Source organism: Vicia villosa, unplaced genomic scaffold (assembly GCF_029867415.1).
Source record: "Vicia villosa cultivar HV-30 ecotype Madison, WI unplaced genomic scaffold, Vvil1.0 ctg.000733F_1_1, whole genome shotgun sequence".
Lineage (NCBI taxonomy): Eukaryota > Viridiplantae > Streptophyta > Magnoliopsida > Fabales > Fabaceae > Vicia > Vicia villosa.
Window position 1 is genome coordinate 532,856 of NW_026705329.1, and position 16,771 is coordinate 549,626.

The 16,771-nt window shown below is 34.2% G+C and overlaps 1 protein-coding gene across 2 annotated transcripts; it reads right to left on the minus strand.

The window, feature by feature from the left end:
• Positions 1–1,758: 1,758 nt before the first annotated feature.
• LOC131630780 (phosphatidylinositol-3-phosphatase SAC1) lies at positions 1,759–16,550 on the minus strand. 2 transcript variants are annotated; one of them, XM_058901523.1, is made up of 17 exons: positions 16,226–16,550; positions 15,936–16,140; positions 13,719–13,884; positions 13,411–13,633; positions 11,609–11,685; positions 10,923–10,955; positions 9,248–9,435; positions 9,046–9,143; positions 8,242–8,375; positions 7,997–8,128; positions 6,462–6,846; positions 6,218–6,339; positions 5,952–6,062; positions 4,741–4,953; positions 4,386–4,565; positions 3,076–3,187; positions 1,759–2,737 (listed from the first exon to the last, which is right to left on the minus strand). In XM_058901523.1, the coding sequence occupies exons 1-17, from the start codon at positions 16,364–16,366 to the stop codon at positions 2,492–2,494; spliced, it is 2,766 nt and encodes a 921-aa protein (XP_058757506.1). In that variant the 5' UTR covers positions 16,367–16,550; the 3' UTR covers positions 1,759–2,491. The 2 variants fall into 2 exon arrangements, with proteins under 2 accessions (XP_058757506.1, XP_058757507.1); XM_058901524.1 differs by lacking the exon at positions 10,923–10,955.
• Between the last annotated feature and the right edge of the window lie 221 nt (positions 16,551–16,771).

Below are 16,771 nucleotides of genomic sequence, written 5' to 3' on the forward strand. Positions count from 1 at the left end.
ATATCCTCTTCCATAGATCTAGCTCTCCAAACCTTCCCTTTGGTTATGCCAACTGAATATTTCTGCCTTAGTTTAGACATTATTTCAGAAACTTTAACTTTACCTTGTGACAAGTAGCTTAGATACCCACTTGGCATTGACAGATTTGTTATTTAATACCCTTGCACATGTGTGTGTCCCCATCCAAGTATTTATTTGGTAGGTGTGTCTGTCACCCACTTTGCTACTCAAGGCTAAAAAACCACATTTACCCTTACACTCTACCCTAACCCTATAGCCCTCATTCTTAACAAATGTTATCTCCCTTCCATTTAAAATTGACCACTTTCTAATTGCATCTTTAAATTCATATAGAGATTTGAATTCCATACCTAATTTGAATTGAAAGTCCTTGTTTAGCAGCTCACCTCTAAACTTGTCATCCTTGTCACTTTCATCAGGATCTGACCTATCCAGTTCCTCACGATCATAGTCCACCTCTCTACTTCCAAATTTATTTGCATTCCTCTGTGAACTAGAACCCAACACGCTTTCAGGAACCAAAACATTCATTTTGGACCCTTTGATTACATACTTGGTCTTTTGAGGATCCGTGGATGCCATAACCTTGTACTTCATAGACTTACCATTAACCTCAACCCTATTCCCGCTAACTAGTAATTCTACTTGCACTTCCTCAAATTGTTCCTTTTCTTATTCACATGCCTTTTCTTCTTCACTGTCATCGAACATCATGCTTCCATCATGCTTCCATCATAATCATCATCAGCGCTATCATCTTCACTGAAGTCACTAAAGTTATCAAAATCAGGGTTCAACACCTTGGTCATCATGTCTTGAACACCATGTTCTACCCATATATGGCCATCAACATTGTTAGACATGTTGCGATTAGCATTTTCTATAGCTTGTTCATCATTAACAAAATGGGTAAACACTTCCTTCAATTGCGGAATCTTCCTCCAAAGCCGAAATCCTTCGTAACCCCAATCTTTAACCAAGCTAACAACTTCAAAAAAAAACTCCACTTATCAGATTCTTTCCCTTGTACAATGGTTTCGCTGCCTCCCCTGTATAATGTGTGATTGTCTTGCACAAAGTTTCCCCCATGGTGAAATATGACTGCAAAAACCCTTCATTTCTACAAATACATATATTGCAAGAAATTAAAATTCGCAGAAAATAAACATGCCTGTGGAATAAGGAATTGTGTATTGGGACCACATTCAACTCGTACGAAATGAACAACATCATAGTTAATCATAAAAAAACTTACCAAAGAGCACGATGGATTGGTATATTTCAAACGGTAATGAAGAACCCTAACAGTTTGGGTCTAAAATGACGATGGTGGATATTGTGAACTATACTTGAGTTTGTGTTTTGATTGTAGAAGGGCAATTTGGACTTTCCATAAAACAATAAACACATGTGACAGCTATTCTGAATTAATAATAATAATAAAAAAACGATGTCACATCATCATTTTTAGTGATGTGGCCTGACCAAGGGTTAAAGACAAAAAAATTTCAAAAGTTGGAGGATTCCATGCAAGTTTTTTTTTTTTTTTTTGCAGGGGAATTTTTCAAAAGAGACCTATATGACAGATAGAAAAATAGGTATTAACCCATTAATCATTAACATGAGTAACAAGTTGTGAGCAATCATTAGGAGTAAAAGTAAGTTGTGAGCAATCATTAGGAGTAAAAGAAACAATACTTTTTAGTTAAAAAGCAAGACAATATTTGACTTGTGTCGTTACGAAATCTGAATATGATAAGGGTAGCCAGAATGACTCAACATAAGAAATTTGGCATTCATTTTCTTTGACATGTAAGGACTTAGCCCTGGTCAGAGAAATTAAGGCAAATGTATTGGTAAAGGAATACAAGATATTCACAATGAAAGAAGAAAACATTAAACACAATTCCTACATGTTCTAAACTATATGAATGGCTTTAAATTCCAAAAAGCTAGCCATGTCAAGAAATTTGATAAAGCAGTGGAGACCTAAGGTCACTGCTATTCAATTCAAGAGAAAGAACTTGAACAAACTTTCCCTTGAAAATTTATTCAACTCACTTAGCATGGATTCTGCTAACTTTACTTTCTGAAACTAAACATCTCATGATCCAATGACTATATACAAATAAATTTGTCCTTTTAAAATTGCACTGTTAGTTAATAGAACATCGAGAAATGCTCAATGAAATGCCTAGAGTAACCACTAAGCCCAAACAAACCTCACCCCACGCACAGTCTTGGATCTCTCCCACTGCAACACTGCTTCAACTTTGGCAGGAATCACTGCTATACCATCTGTTTGCACCTCTAACCAATACTCACATTGTTAAGCACCAAAAGCATTAACTAAGATACCCTTATTTGGTACCTTATTGTGATAGTTTAAAAATTGAGAATCGATCAATATTAACAAGAGACTAAACAATAGTTGAAATAGTACACAACCAATAAACTCCAAAAACTCATCCTATCCTGGTACTTTTTCTTCCCCAACTAACCACCTCGTCAACCAGCTTGGATCATCAGCAAGGAATTTACAAGATGAGGGAATGATCCCAAGGTCAGCACCAACTTGGTCATACTCCTTTAGAGCTCCTTCCATCTCTGCTGCAACACCAGCCTCATTAAGAATTTCAAATGAACTCATGCTTAGAGCATCAGCATAGTGTTGCTCTTTCTCGTCATCATTTTGGAAAAGTTCAAAGGCAGGTCCCTGCAGAGTAGAAGACAATTTTTATTTTTTTTTATCCGAAAATAGATATAGGATATCTCTACAGTCGGTAGGTGTAGCGTAGGATAAATGCCTCGATGATGTAGAGCATCAGCTAAGTAAGAACTCATCTCCCAATGAATGCAAATAGACAACTGCTAATTACTAAAACATAGATCTTAGCATGAAGCAAGCAACCCAACAGGTAGTTAAATTAAAAAGGTATGATTTCCTATTTACTGCACTTTGTTGGAGGCAAGCAATGATTAGAGTATAGTGACTAATACTATTTAGATTCAAGGCAGAGTAGGTGTGTTCAGTATTCACGTGAAAGTACATACCTGACATAACTCAGCATAATGTTTAAACATCTCGCTGTCTTCATCTTGATCACCAAGGAGGGTACCTCCATACCAACCATTGGCCTCATTTGCTGAGGTCATTGTAAAGTACCTGAAAATTAAGGATATGAAAACAGTATCATCTGTAAAATGTTACAAACCCTGTCTAAAGCTCACATATCACAATGCACTAAATAAATATCCGAAATGGTGAGCCGTTACCTAGGGATGTTCATATAAACCAAAATAAATTGAATCAAACTGTAACTGAACCGAATTGGTGCTTAAATAAGCGAACTTTTGAAGAAAGTTCTTGAACTGAACAGTAATTTTAGAAACATGTCCACTAACTAAACTGTTTCACAGTACAGTTCAATGAAAATAAGTTAACCGCAAACTGTTTCACTGTACAGTTCAATGAAAATGAGTAAACCGCAGACTGTTTCACAAGGGAAACTGTCACAAAGGTCAATGGAATCTAAAACCCCAAATCTTGTAAGTTCAATTTTGGAATCTCCTTCAATTTCACTAAAGTAAAATCCACAAATTTGAGAGACCATATCCTAGATTGAACTGTCCCTCACTGATCCTGTCTGAATCATATTATACTACAAATTGAGTCTCTTTTTCTTTGTTTTCATCTTTTGGAGCTGATGAATCACCTCGAACTAGCAAATTATGTTCTCTCCCAAACACGGTAAAGGTGTGGATGCTTTCATTGAAGTCCAAATCTTTATTGCTTCTCATTGAATTGTTATTAATCATTTGAGTTTGTTAAAAAATGTGATATTCCTGGTTATTTTTATAATATTAATTACATTTAGGTTCCGATTTTCTTTTGAAATTTCTAGTTACAATACTGCTCACGTTCCTGTGGGATTTAGTATGCTGCTGCGGACTTGCAAATCCTCAAAGATTTAACTAAGTTATTTTTTTCTATAACAGAAGTTCTATCAAAATAATCTAATGGACAAGTAGTTGTTTCTCAGTTACCTAGGTACTTGGCCAAGGATTTATTGTTGGAAAACGAGTTCGGGTAGACAATTTAAAACTGGTTCACTGAACTGAAGTTTCAGTTTGGTCCGGTTGAAGTGTGTATGAAAAAAGTTTGATTTGGTTTGACTGAACTCAATTTCCAGTTCGATTCAGTTTAAGTTTCTCTCCTAAACTAAACTATGACTATCCCTACCATTGCCTAAGGTGCAGATGTTATTAAATAGGAAAATAACAAAATAGGACACTGAACATCTAAGGATATTTAGAGGATGCATCAAAGCGTTGCGAGGATAATGCATGTTCTAGATACATACCTTTGAAAAACATCATCTTCGTTCATATCATCCCCAGACGAAAGCCAATTCAAGTTGCAAAAGTCATTAGCATGACATCCGTCAACGTTAGTTTCAGCAGAAACAACTTTTGCAGCAGAGGAACCTTCTTCGTACTTTCTCTGGCCAAAAAGCCAATTTGGGCTTTTAAGCTGTATCTCACTGGATAGAAACAACAGATAATCAGTGAATCGACAAGAATTACATACCAAAAGCGCAGAATATTCTTCTTTCTTTCCTTTTTTTGTTTTTCTCACCGCTCCCTCAGAAAACTCTGTTTCAAGGTTTCTAGCAGAACTAAAATCATCAAACAGTCACAAAGAATAAGAGATATTACGCTGCATCAGGTGCTACACCACTGTTTCCAGAAACTCCGCCTGGCTTCTGATCAGGTTCACAGGAAAGTCTTACATTTTTAATTGTACTACAGGTCTTTTCAATTAACTTTTCAAATGATGTCAGCTTTATGCGTGAGAAATCATCTCTGCAGGCTGGTATGGGGGTGAAGATGGTTACAACTCTCCCAGAGGGCTTAAGATTTGGTTGAGAACTGCAAAATTTAAGATAAAGAAAATCGAAAAAAGGTAAATAAAAAGCATATATAAAAGATGGGAATAGCAAGATCAAACTTAACATATTATAGAAGCATCAGGATGGATTTTGACATTAATAATTTCACAAGGGGTGCCTTATTTTGGAAGTACAAACAAAATGCAGGATTAGATCAAATGCTCCCATATCCATTGACAGAAACTTTTCCCAAAATCAGATTCGCATTCTCTTGATGTAAATTTGAAACTAATTTTTCCTTCCACATACTGACTTCACGCACTCATTAAAGATGCCCTCTTCTAATTATAATTGGGCCTTAGATTCAAGTTACAAGAATATACTTGTAAAGCATCCTTACTGCACTGGTCTATTTGATATATTTAAAATATATAATAAAACAGCCTCACAAACCAAACTGTTGACACATCAAATTTCTGTGTCACATAATACTAATAGTTTAATATGGCATTCACTCTCTATTCCTCATTATATCATTTCTTTACGTAATTCGTTTATATGATTAAAAATTTGACAATAAAAACACAACTCGTATTATAAAAATAATTCCAGAATCAATTAACCTTTGCAACTCATGACATGACATATAAATACATCGTAATCTCTTAACTACATTTTAATAACTTAAATGTAACCACCACCTTAAACTACTGCAAAATATTTGAATATATATTCTTCACTAGCTAAAATAAATAAAAGTATTGAAACATACAAGTTAATTAAGAGTAGAAAAATAAATCCATAAAATTATAATGTTAACTAAACATTGAAAATATACAACTTTTGTACCTTTTCGTCTTATTAGTGTGTTATCACATACATTTATCATATGTAATGTAGCAAGAACAATCCAATAAAAATTAAAAAAATAATTTGAAAAGTGTTAACTTAGGCATTGGAAATAAATAATCTAATATATAATTTGGTTTGGTGTCAAGGAGGACTGCTCATAAAAAGAAAGTAACAAGGAGGACTCACAACTTCTCAGGAATAAGATCATCTCCCATTCCGGATACGTGGAGATAATAATCTGAATCAAGCTCCCAAAGCGCAGGTTTTCCTTCCTTTGGTCGGAAGTAACCTAAAAATCTGGCAAATGTCATCAGTACTTTAGACATTATTCAAGACAAAATTAACAGAGTGCCATAGTATTTCAATATTAGAAACCTAAAAACATTCAATCTTATTAAATATGAGATACAAATTCCATTAAGGAAACATAAAATAGGTGGAAGGAATAATACAAGTTTATTGCATCTTGTTTTTCACCATCCGTGTAAGCATTGCTATAATATCGTTTTATGGATTTTAAAAACTCTCTTGACTGTGTTGTTGCTTTCCACTTTCCCTGCCTTTCTGGAAACACCTGAAATAATTCACGAGAAATACATTTATTATAAAGTAGCAAAAATAAGATGCAAACAAAAAAAAATTGATAACTTAACCAACAGACTACACAAATTTAGAATCATGTAAAATACGTCATACAGTATTGTGAGCTGCAGAACCACCATACTGCTGCGCAAGAGCATCTCCCATACTTTGATACATATCCATTAGAGCTGCTGCAATACTGCTGTCAGGATCCACTTTTGGCACATCAGTCAAACCCATTGCATGGAGCTGGCGTCCTAAAGCTTGAAGGCCATAAGCATATTGGGCGACATTTGTACGGTCCAAGCAGTCAATGCAGTTGGTACGGAGAACTCCACTCTGAAAATGTGGTGTATCGCTATTGAAATAATCATTTTTGTTCTGATGATTCATGTCAGTTTCTCTATCTCGATTAGCCAAAAAATTTAGCATTTCACCACTACTTCCAATCCTTGCAAGATCCCCAGAACTAGATGTCAAATCTCTCAGTGAAGCATCCCTATATAAGGAGATGTTGAAATGTAAATAGAACTTTTTTTCTCTTCAGCAACATTTCTCTTTTACAAATACAAAATAAAACTTCAACAATGTTTTATAAAATAACCCCGACTCAACACCAATTACACCATCATTGACAAACCACCACCAAGCCTCATCCCACCAGGAACAGCCAGGTACACTGATCAAATGATGTCATTTGACTCTAAAGAAGGGACTACCAGAGACTATTGACAGTGTGCCAGAGACTACCAGAGACCAATGATTGGAGAGCATTCCTTTAGAGACAGAATTGAGAGAAGGCAAAAGGCACAATGTGACAAAAGTGACTTGGACAAGTAGAAAAGAAACACTTTCGATTTATAAGAACGTGAGAGATATACAGAATTGTACAAACTATAAGGAGATTAAACTTATGAGTCCCCCAATGAAGCTAAGGGAGAGAGTGATTGAGCATAGACTAAAAATAGAGACTCAGGTTACTATTAATCAATTTGGTTTTATGCTTGAAAGGTTGACAACGAAAACAATCTACTTACTACAACGAGTGATGGAGCCATATCCAAAGGATAAAAAAGACCTGGACTTAGTTTTCATTGATATATTATAGTGCCTAGAGAGATTTTGTCAAAACCCTATAGAAAAAAGAGGTTAGGATTGCCTATAATCAAGGAATCAAAGATATGTATTAAGGCATCTTGACTAATGTGAGGAGACAGGGTGGGCCTATAATCAAGGAATCAAAGATATGTATTAAGGCATCTTGACTAATGTGAGGAGACAGGGTGGGCCCATAGAAGACTGAATAAATAATTGTGTTTTCTCTTATGTCTCTCCTTTCACATCCCTGGAACCCAATGTAACAGACATGATAAATAAGGACGCGAGCAGGTTATTTCAGGTCTGTAAGTTTACAGTTTATTTCAATGTATTATGATTTAAGACAGTGCGCGAACTCAGTGGCGGATCATAGTAGGGACAGGGGGTGGCCATGGCAACCCAAAAAATTTCATTCTTAATGGGAATATAGGTATATATCAAATGTTCTATTGTTGCGCAATATTTATGGTGGCCCAATGGTTATGTTAGAATCAACTAAAACATAAATAAAAAAAACAAGAAAAAACAACAATCTGAATGATGGGTCCTACCTTCCGATGCTTGTTCGATTACTCTTGTTTGTCCTCTTTATGATGTTGGGTTTGCCACTATAGTAAAAACTTGTTAAATCAAGTGCTTCACTAGCTACAGCTCCTAAAACTGCCAGAACGTTGGCAGATTTGCTTTGAAAACAGTAAAGCAGACAGAATAGGAATAGTCAGAACTAAAATTGAACTGCAGGAAAAAATGAAAGACTTCTATTGAAGGAGAATTTGGTAAAGATTAATATCCTCACGTTTTTGCAAACTTGTGAAAGTCCCAGTGAATAAATCTAAGATGGTTATCTACTGGAAAAACTTGGTTCAGATACCCAACAGCATTTGCAAATTCACGCCTCAGCATCATTTCTCGAGGCCTTTTCTCAACTGTCTATATTTTTTCATTTAAATAAGCCACAAAAATTAGAGAATATTAAAGTTAAAAATTGCATATGCAAAAAGGAGAAAAAAAATCTTGTTTTTCTCATGGGATCATTTCTAGTCTGAGGCTATTATTAAGTTTTATATTGGGTCTAATTCATCATTACAAAACAGTTTTGTAAGGTAAGGAGGATCACTCTTTATAACCTCATTTCAGCGTCATCTCTATTCAATGTGGAACTTGGGCTTTTCCCAAAACACGCCCCTCACACCCAATACTATCGGATTTGGTGGGTGAATATAACCATAAATAGAATGTGGCTGGATAGGTACAATATTAATTTTTACATTGGGCCTACCCACCAATCCGTACAAAACAACTGGGCCTATCCCCCATACAAAACTACGTGCTTGTAAAGTGAGGAGTGTAACTCTTTATAAACTCATTTCACGCCTTATCACAATTCAATGTGGGACTTGGACTTAAATTTCCAACGAGAAGTCATTTTGTAGAAGCATGGGAAAATGCTTTGCTGAACTGAGGAATGAAGAAATGGAAGAACAGTACCATTTTTTAACAGGGAAAGAGAATGTTAAGTCTGTTATTCTAAATAAAAAATCAAAAAACAAGTAAATTCATATTTGTGAGCTTCTTCAATATTATTTTTTTTAGGAATTACCTTAATCAAATTAAGGACAATAATTGGATTGCCATATCTCTTCTCGAGGTCTTCAAAATGTAATTTTGTTGCCTCGTATGTTGGATCATACCTCTGCACTGGAAGTCAAAACAAGGAGAGACGGAAAAATTGAAAGAAAAGTGTTATAACAGCATAGAATTTATAATGAAAAGATAAATATTAATCCCAAATGTATTCTTACAGATTATGTCAGGCTTAGGGCTAAATCTTGATGCTTCTTGGGACCAGAAAAGCGGTATTGATCCACGCATCTGCACAACTGAACTCATTTTGCCCTTGCAGGAGCCAGCTTCTTCATCAAGGACAATCTGCTCTGTCTCAACATCATTAGCAACCCTTCCCCGATCATTCACTCCTCTTTTCAGGTAACTGCCAAAATAATTCGCGATGAAGAAAATTAATCCAACCATTTTACTATAGCCAGATAGACACTTTGTGTACACAAAATATCTGTTAAAATACAGATAACTCAGGACAACAAAGAATATTTCATATTTAACTACTGCTACACATTCCAATTCAAATAAAACAAAACTTCTATATACAAAGAAATCAAGCATCAAAGAATAAATGTTCAACCAATGGTACATAAGCAACTAACGTAAGCTTTTTCGCTAATCTAGATGAAAGGTCACTAAGACAAAAAGTTCATTTCCGCAACCATTTTTAAGTGTTAAATCTAGAATACTACATTGTATAACAATTAAAATATGATAGTGAATAACACTCTGGCAGAAACTAATTTGATACAGGTAGAATTCTCCCCAGACATAATAATAACCATGATGAAAAACAATCCAGTGCCACAAAATTCATTATATATGAGATTCTATGCACATCACACCAATGGTGTTGATCAATAAGCTACATGACACCAATTAATACAAAACCTACAAGGCTATAGCGAGTAAAATACACCAAATATTTACAACCATTTATCAATACATTATTGCCTAAATAGTTACAGACCATAGTTCTCCTTGCAATTAAGGAAAGCTTAAGGGATAAAACATAGAGGAATGTTAAATTGAGTTATGCAAGACAATCACAATTGAAGACCACAGAATCTTTTCAACATGTTCATCAAAGGGGAATGAATAGGAGACAGATATAACACACAAGTTAAAATATAATGACTAAATTGGCATCAAATAAAGATTGTCTCAACTTTCAAATCAAGTATTTATGCCAAATCTCTAGACAATGTGAGACTAGGATTTTTCTCCAATAAACTCCATCACACTCAAGGATAATGAGTCTGGAGTGTGGACAATATAGGAACAACGAATCTAGGATAGGCTTAATAACTTAGATTTTGGGTATAACTCAACCCTACAAAATCAGGCAGTAAGGTGAGGATTACCCAAGCTTTTTGTTGTAAATATATTTTGTATATTGGTATTATTTTTACAGATTGTATTTGACCCGTTAATTAGGCTCGTTAGGTATAGCATAGTCTATATAACAGTTTAATGATTATACTCATTACTTTTTTAAATAATACACAGAAAATCATTCCCCAATTCTACACTTCATAAGCTCTATTTAGGTCATATCTCTAGACATGTGGGACTTGGGATTTTCTCAAATAACAATATATTTCAGAATCATGAGGAATGTGGAACATGCAGGAAATAGGGACAGGTAAATGAGGGAAAGAGAGAAATGAGAAACAAGAGCAAAGTATCATGGAAAGAAACAAAAGCAAACAAGAGTATTCTCTCAGGAAGAAAGAGAGAGAAAGAAAACACTATATTATCAATATGAATGTTGAACAGAACAGATCTTCGCAAACTCCCCATAAATGAGAACCCTGTAGAGAGGTATGCACTGCAAAGAGAGAATAAAAGTCAAACCTGGTGTGTTGCTCCTCCTCCTTCAATCCTTCCCTGGACAAATCACAATAAATAACTGTCTATGGAGGTAAAACTTAATATATAGTGTTTTTATGCTGACCAAAAATAATAGTCTGAAAGCAACACGAATTTAATTAATGACTCAGAACATGATATAAAAGGGAAAGAATGTTGATAGAAATTGCACAAAAACGTAGGCAGCACGTGGGAGCTGAAGTTGAGGATGGAGATGGAGATACTCAAACAAGGCTAGAGACCAAAATAAGTATGTCCTAGTAAATAATACCTTCACACGACGAGGCTAAGTTGATCAAACTCCCCACATTACATAAATAATAAAGATTTAGAAGAAAAAACATTCTTATACATAGGAACAAATAATGGTACTCATAAAGAATCGATTATACGCAAGCAGATTCATTTCTATAATATGTGCCTAAATATTTTACTAGTCTACGAAGCATGATCCCTTCATGCCCTTCATCATGAAAAGAAATCAAGTGTCCTTTAAAATTTTCGTGCTTCCTCCAGAAATCTAAAGGAAAGCTATAAATTTTTTATTCTGTTCACTTCTGTAACCATTTGAGTAAGAGAAATACAAATTGCATAGAACGTCTTAATCAATTGCATCTGAATCAACTGCATAGAAAGTGAAATACAAATAAATTATCATAACATGAACATACCGTGTCCCTGCAAAATGTCTAGAACGTCGAGAAATCAAGGAAACACTGAAGTCCTTCCCAAAGATTGATAGACGACTCTGCCATTTTAAAGATCCCAAATTGGTTATACAATGACAAAGGCTCTGGATAGTTAAACTGATTGACAAGACAATAAAATCAAGTAATTGCAAGGAGAAAAGGCAATGAAGTATGTCCTGTGTATAAGATTCATACATGTAAGTGGTAAGCTTAAAAGACTGGTTTCCGTTAGTTAAGAAATATGGAACTAATAGAGATGGTCTAATATACTCTAAGATGAGAATCTAATCTTATGATACAATTAAAGATACTCAAAGAAAATATTAATATATTATAAGATATTTTCATGTTCGCTAATATTTTGGAACATTTTGTATTTTTATGTTATTCTTTAAATCTTTGCACCAATATCTATGACAATCAAATAGTTCTTTTGAGGCATAAAAGTTTCATATCAACCAAATGCCATGTACGGAGGAACTAAATTTTCTAATAGTTGCAGTGTTGTTGATTCTTTCCTTTTCATTTTTGCATTGCATATTTTTCTGTTTTAGAGCATATATTATAACCCGAGCAGTACTTTCCCTATTTTACTTATCTCTATCGAAATGATGTTTCAGTCCAAAAACAGGGTCAACCTGGTGCTATTAAGTTCAAACCATGGCTAACTGTGATGGACCTATAAACTGTAGGTTGTGAAACACGCAAACATATAAAAATATGTTGCATGCTGCTATAAACAATATGAAATATATATCATGGTTAATCCATATATGTTCTCTCGTATTTTGGAAAAACTGAGAAATTTCACTGCAAAAACAATAGTGATGGAGTTGGAAGCTGACTACAACCAGGGTTGAACCCACTGTGGGTCTACTCTTAGCAGGCTTATCTTGCATTTGCAAGAGGCTGATTCCACAACTTGAACCTGCGACTTCGTAGTCATATGACAACTCTAAACATTGTGTCGGGTCTCCTTTTTGTTTCAATCCAAAAATATTTGCCTTTATATAAATTATAGAAAGTGAGCAAAGGACGAGAAATGGCAGTTACTAGAATATACCATAGAGGGACCTAAAGGCCATCTTATTATCAACTGAAGAAAGCACAAAGGTAGTCAAAAAGGCCAATAACCTGTTTGATTCTATTGTGTTTTAGTTGTTGAAAACCATCTCATAAAACAAGACTTCAAAAGGAAATGATTTATAAATAATGTCTTAATAAGTTAGATTTCAAGCAAGAAAACACGTTTGGATGACATTTAATAGATGAATCTCACTTTTTCCACCCATCAACCAACACTATATTTTGTTATCAGACGCCGTTCTGTAAGGATTATAAAATAAAGGGAAATTTGAGTAGTTGACGTAAGTTTAGAGTTGTTAAAGAAGTTATTTAGTTAGTTGGTAAGTTAGTTGAGATTGTTATAGAGTGTATGTGTGTGATAGAAATAAGAGAACACATAGGGTAGAGAGCATCTTTTGAATATTGTCAAGTTTGTGGATAGTGACAACCCTATTGTGAAGGGGAAACCCTTGGAGGAAACATTCTCTCATATTCTATCATGTTTCTTAATTAAATTGTTATTTCTTTAGAATTCAATTCTTGGGTTCCTAACACTCTCACTCTAGGACTTGGTAATAATTGTGGATCTTTAACAAAAATACTGCAAACTGACTGTGGATCTTTAACAAAAACACATGTTCAAAACAAGAGTATATACGCTTACATTTGACAATTGCAAACGATCAACAGTGACAGACTGCAGAAATGAAAAAACAAACCTGCCTAAAATGGCCATGAACCAAAGCTATAGTCCATATAGTGTTATTGCATCTCGATCTGACGGATTGTGTCAAATAAGCATTCCAGACAAATATATTATCGTACGGCATCCCTCCTCCTTGATCAGACGATACATTCTTTTGCAAACTTTGCATTATAGGATAAGTATAACTAAAGAAAAAATCCTTGGTCAAATCCACACTAGACAAAAGCTTTTTGTATCTGCAGTAGGAGTAAGCAATGTTAAGTTGTTTCTCACTAAAGATGACCAGATTTTGATAGCGGCAATCGGACGCAGTCAAATTACCTTAGCTCAGTTTTAGAGTGAGCTAAATCAGATTGAATTGAAACATGTGGAATTGTTATCAATTGGCTCTCCTTGATACTATAAATTGCATGCCCACATATAGAACCAATTTGTTTGCGCTTAGTAACGAGAATCAAATAGTAAGACTCAAGAAACTTGATGCAGCCTAGAAAAACACGATAACCAATTAGTACAAGTAATATTGTTATACATTGGAATATAAATTTATTTATTCATAAACATGATATGTGGGAGCATCACTGCATCTACCCCTCTCAAGACCCTACCAATCTTCATATACTGGGCCTGATTATCTTACAAAAGTTATACCAAAATGATCAGTTCCCAGTCCCATTACTAACCTTTGTAATTATGACTCAAGAGTATTTGTTAAACCAAATAAAAACTAAAAATGAAGATAAGGCCCCATTTCATAACAAAACTTACAGAAAAGGATCATTTTTGTACAAAAATAAAGATGATGGGCGAAAATAATGCCACGGTTAACCGCCTTCGTAACATAATTTACAAAAATAACTAATTTGGTATATAAGCGAGACTAAGTCGAACAATAAACTTAAGATTAAGAACCAAGAATATATATGGATATAAAAGTAATAATATTATCATCATCGTATATAAGAAACTTCAAAAGTAATTATCTATTTTTCTCCTCACAAATTTGTCCTTGGTGACAAAGTTATTTTCCAATTTTAAAACACGAACATTGAAATTTAGATAAATTCAGACAACTCAAACAAGAGAACTAAATTAAATTTTAAATTATAACATTATACGATAAAACATAAGTCTTTGTAAATACAATTCAATTGGTAATTGAAGCTACATTTTGATGTGCGGTTGCGGGTTTGAACACTATATTCCCGCAAGTGTTATCAAATATCCGAAATTGCGGCGCTATGGCAGATATTTAAAAGTAATAATATCATCATCATCATATATAGGAAACTTCAAAAGTAATAATATCATCATCATTATCATATATAGGAAACTTCAAAAGTAATTATATATTTTTCTCCTTAAAAATTTGACCTTGGCAACAAGTTATTTTCTAATTATAAAAATAATTAACATACAACACGAACATTGAAAATTAGAAAAATTCAGACAACAGAAACAAGAGAATTAAATAAAAATTTAACACTATTCGTCAAAACATAAGTCTCTCGTAAGTACAATTCAATTGGCAATTGATGCTACATTTTGATGTGCGGGTGTGGGTTTGAACTTTGTATCCCCGCCAATGTTATCAAATATCCGCAATTGCCGCGCTATGGCAGATATTTAAAAGTAATAATATCATCATCATCATCATATATAGGAAACTTTAAAAGTAATAATATCATCATCATATATAGGAAACTTTAGAAGTACTAATATCACCATCATCATCACATATAAGAAAATTCAAAAGTAATTATCTATTTTTCTCCTTACAAATATGTCCTAGGCAACAAAGTTATTTTCCAATTCTATAAAGAGAAAAAAGAGTATACACTGACAGTGCAAAATATTATTACACTGTCAATCAATCAAGGGCGTGTATCCAGCCAACGACACTTTTAATTTTAAAATACTGATATGATATGGCTGAATGCTATAATTCTTGGATGATGGTGTAAAACTAGTTTACACTGACAGTGCACTACCTTTAATCTCTTTTATAAATATATAACATACAACATGAACATTGAAATTTAGATAAACTTAGACAACCGAAACAATAGAATTAAATTAAAATTTCAAATTTAACATTATACGTCAAAGCATAAGTCTCTCGTAAGTACAATTCAATTGGTAATTGACGCGACATTTTGATGTGCGGGTGCGTGTTCGAACTCTGCATCCCCGCTTCTCCATACTTAGGGTATGTTTGTATATCATAAAATGAACGAAGCAGAATGGAAAGTATCGGAGTGGAATGAAGCATGAAGCGAAATGAAGATTCCATTCCATCGTTTGAAGATTTTAAGACAGGACAAATGGGAGGGGAAGAAATATATAGGTAAGTGATGAAATGGAATAGAATTCATATCACTCCATCCAATTTTAAATGATCCAAACAATGCAACACCTTATCATTCCATCCCATAGTACCGCTCCATCTTATTCCATCAATTCAAACAAAGTCTTAAGGTCCTTAAGGTGTGTGATTCTCATCCTCTAGGCTATTTGACCAACAATTAAAATACTAACCTGCAATTCCATAAACTTTAGCGACGAAAGTGAGTCCTCCGGTAGCTCTATTCCCTTCAGCAATCCTCTGAAGCAAGCTCTTAATCTCCTGAGGCGAATACAATACAGGATCCTGACTAATACTAAGATCAGACTGTTCGGATCGATCAATTTTCAACACGCGAAAGAATCTCTTGTTCCGATCACTTCCAATTAGGTAAAACCTCTGTAATTTGCAACAAATAAAAAAGCAATCAAAAAAAATCAATCAATCGATGAATGTTAGGTTAATGAAATGAATTGAATGTTACCGCTCTGGTTTCGTAGAGTTTGAACTTCTCGAGAGCGTAGGAATCGGGATCGAGTTCAGGAGGATCGTTGGAAGGGTGAACTTTTGATGATAGGGATGTTGAGGTTACTGATCCTAATCCTATTCCCTCCGATTTCGACATCGAGTATCGTTCTTTTGGTTCCGATTCAACGGTTCCTTGGTTGCGGTGGGAGTGGGAGAATGTTCAGAAATGGATGACACGATATAACGGTGGTGCCACCGTGCTGAGGATGGGTATGTGAAATTTCTTCGAATTTCTGATTTATTTTGACAAATTGAATTTCGTGATAGTGATGCATGGAAAATGTCACGTTTGAAAAAATATATATATATATATATATATTAGACCCACATCAGCTTATTTTCAACTAATTTACTTTTGTTTTGGAGTATAAATAAAACTATTTTTCATAATGTACCGTTGATTTTTTTTTTCTTTATGTACAGTTGAATTTTACATTCCCTCAATTTCAACCCTTTTCGGATTCAATGAATTAGAATATCTATAATCTCATTAAACTTGTAA

Excerpts from the sequence above, each read along its gene's own strand:
- LOC131630780 (XM_058901523.1), bottom strand. The coding sequence starts at position 16,366 with ATGTCGAAATCGGAGGGAATAGGATTAGGATCAGTAACCTCAACATCC. Across the intron at positions 10,956-11,608 it reads AGACATTTTGCAGGGACACG|GGAAGGATTGAAGGAGGAGG; the intron begins GTATGTTCATGT and ends TGATTTGTCCAG. Across the intron at positions 9,144-9,247 it reads CCCTAAGCCTGACATAATCT|TGCAGAGGTATGATCCAACA; the intron begins GTAAGAATACAT and ends TTTGACTTCCAG.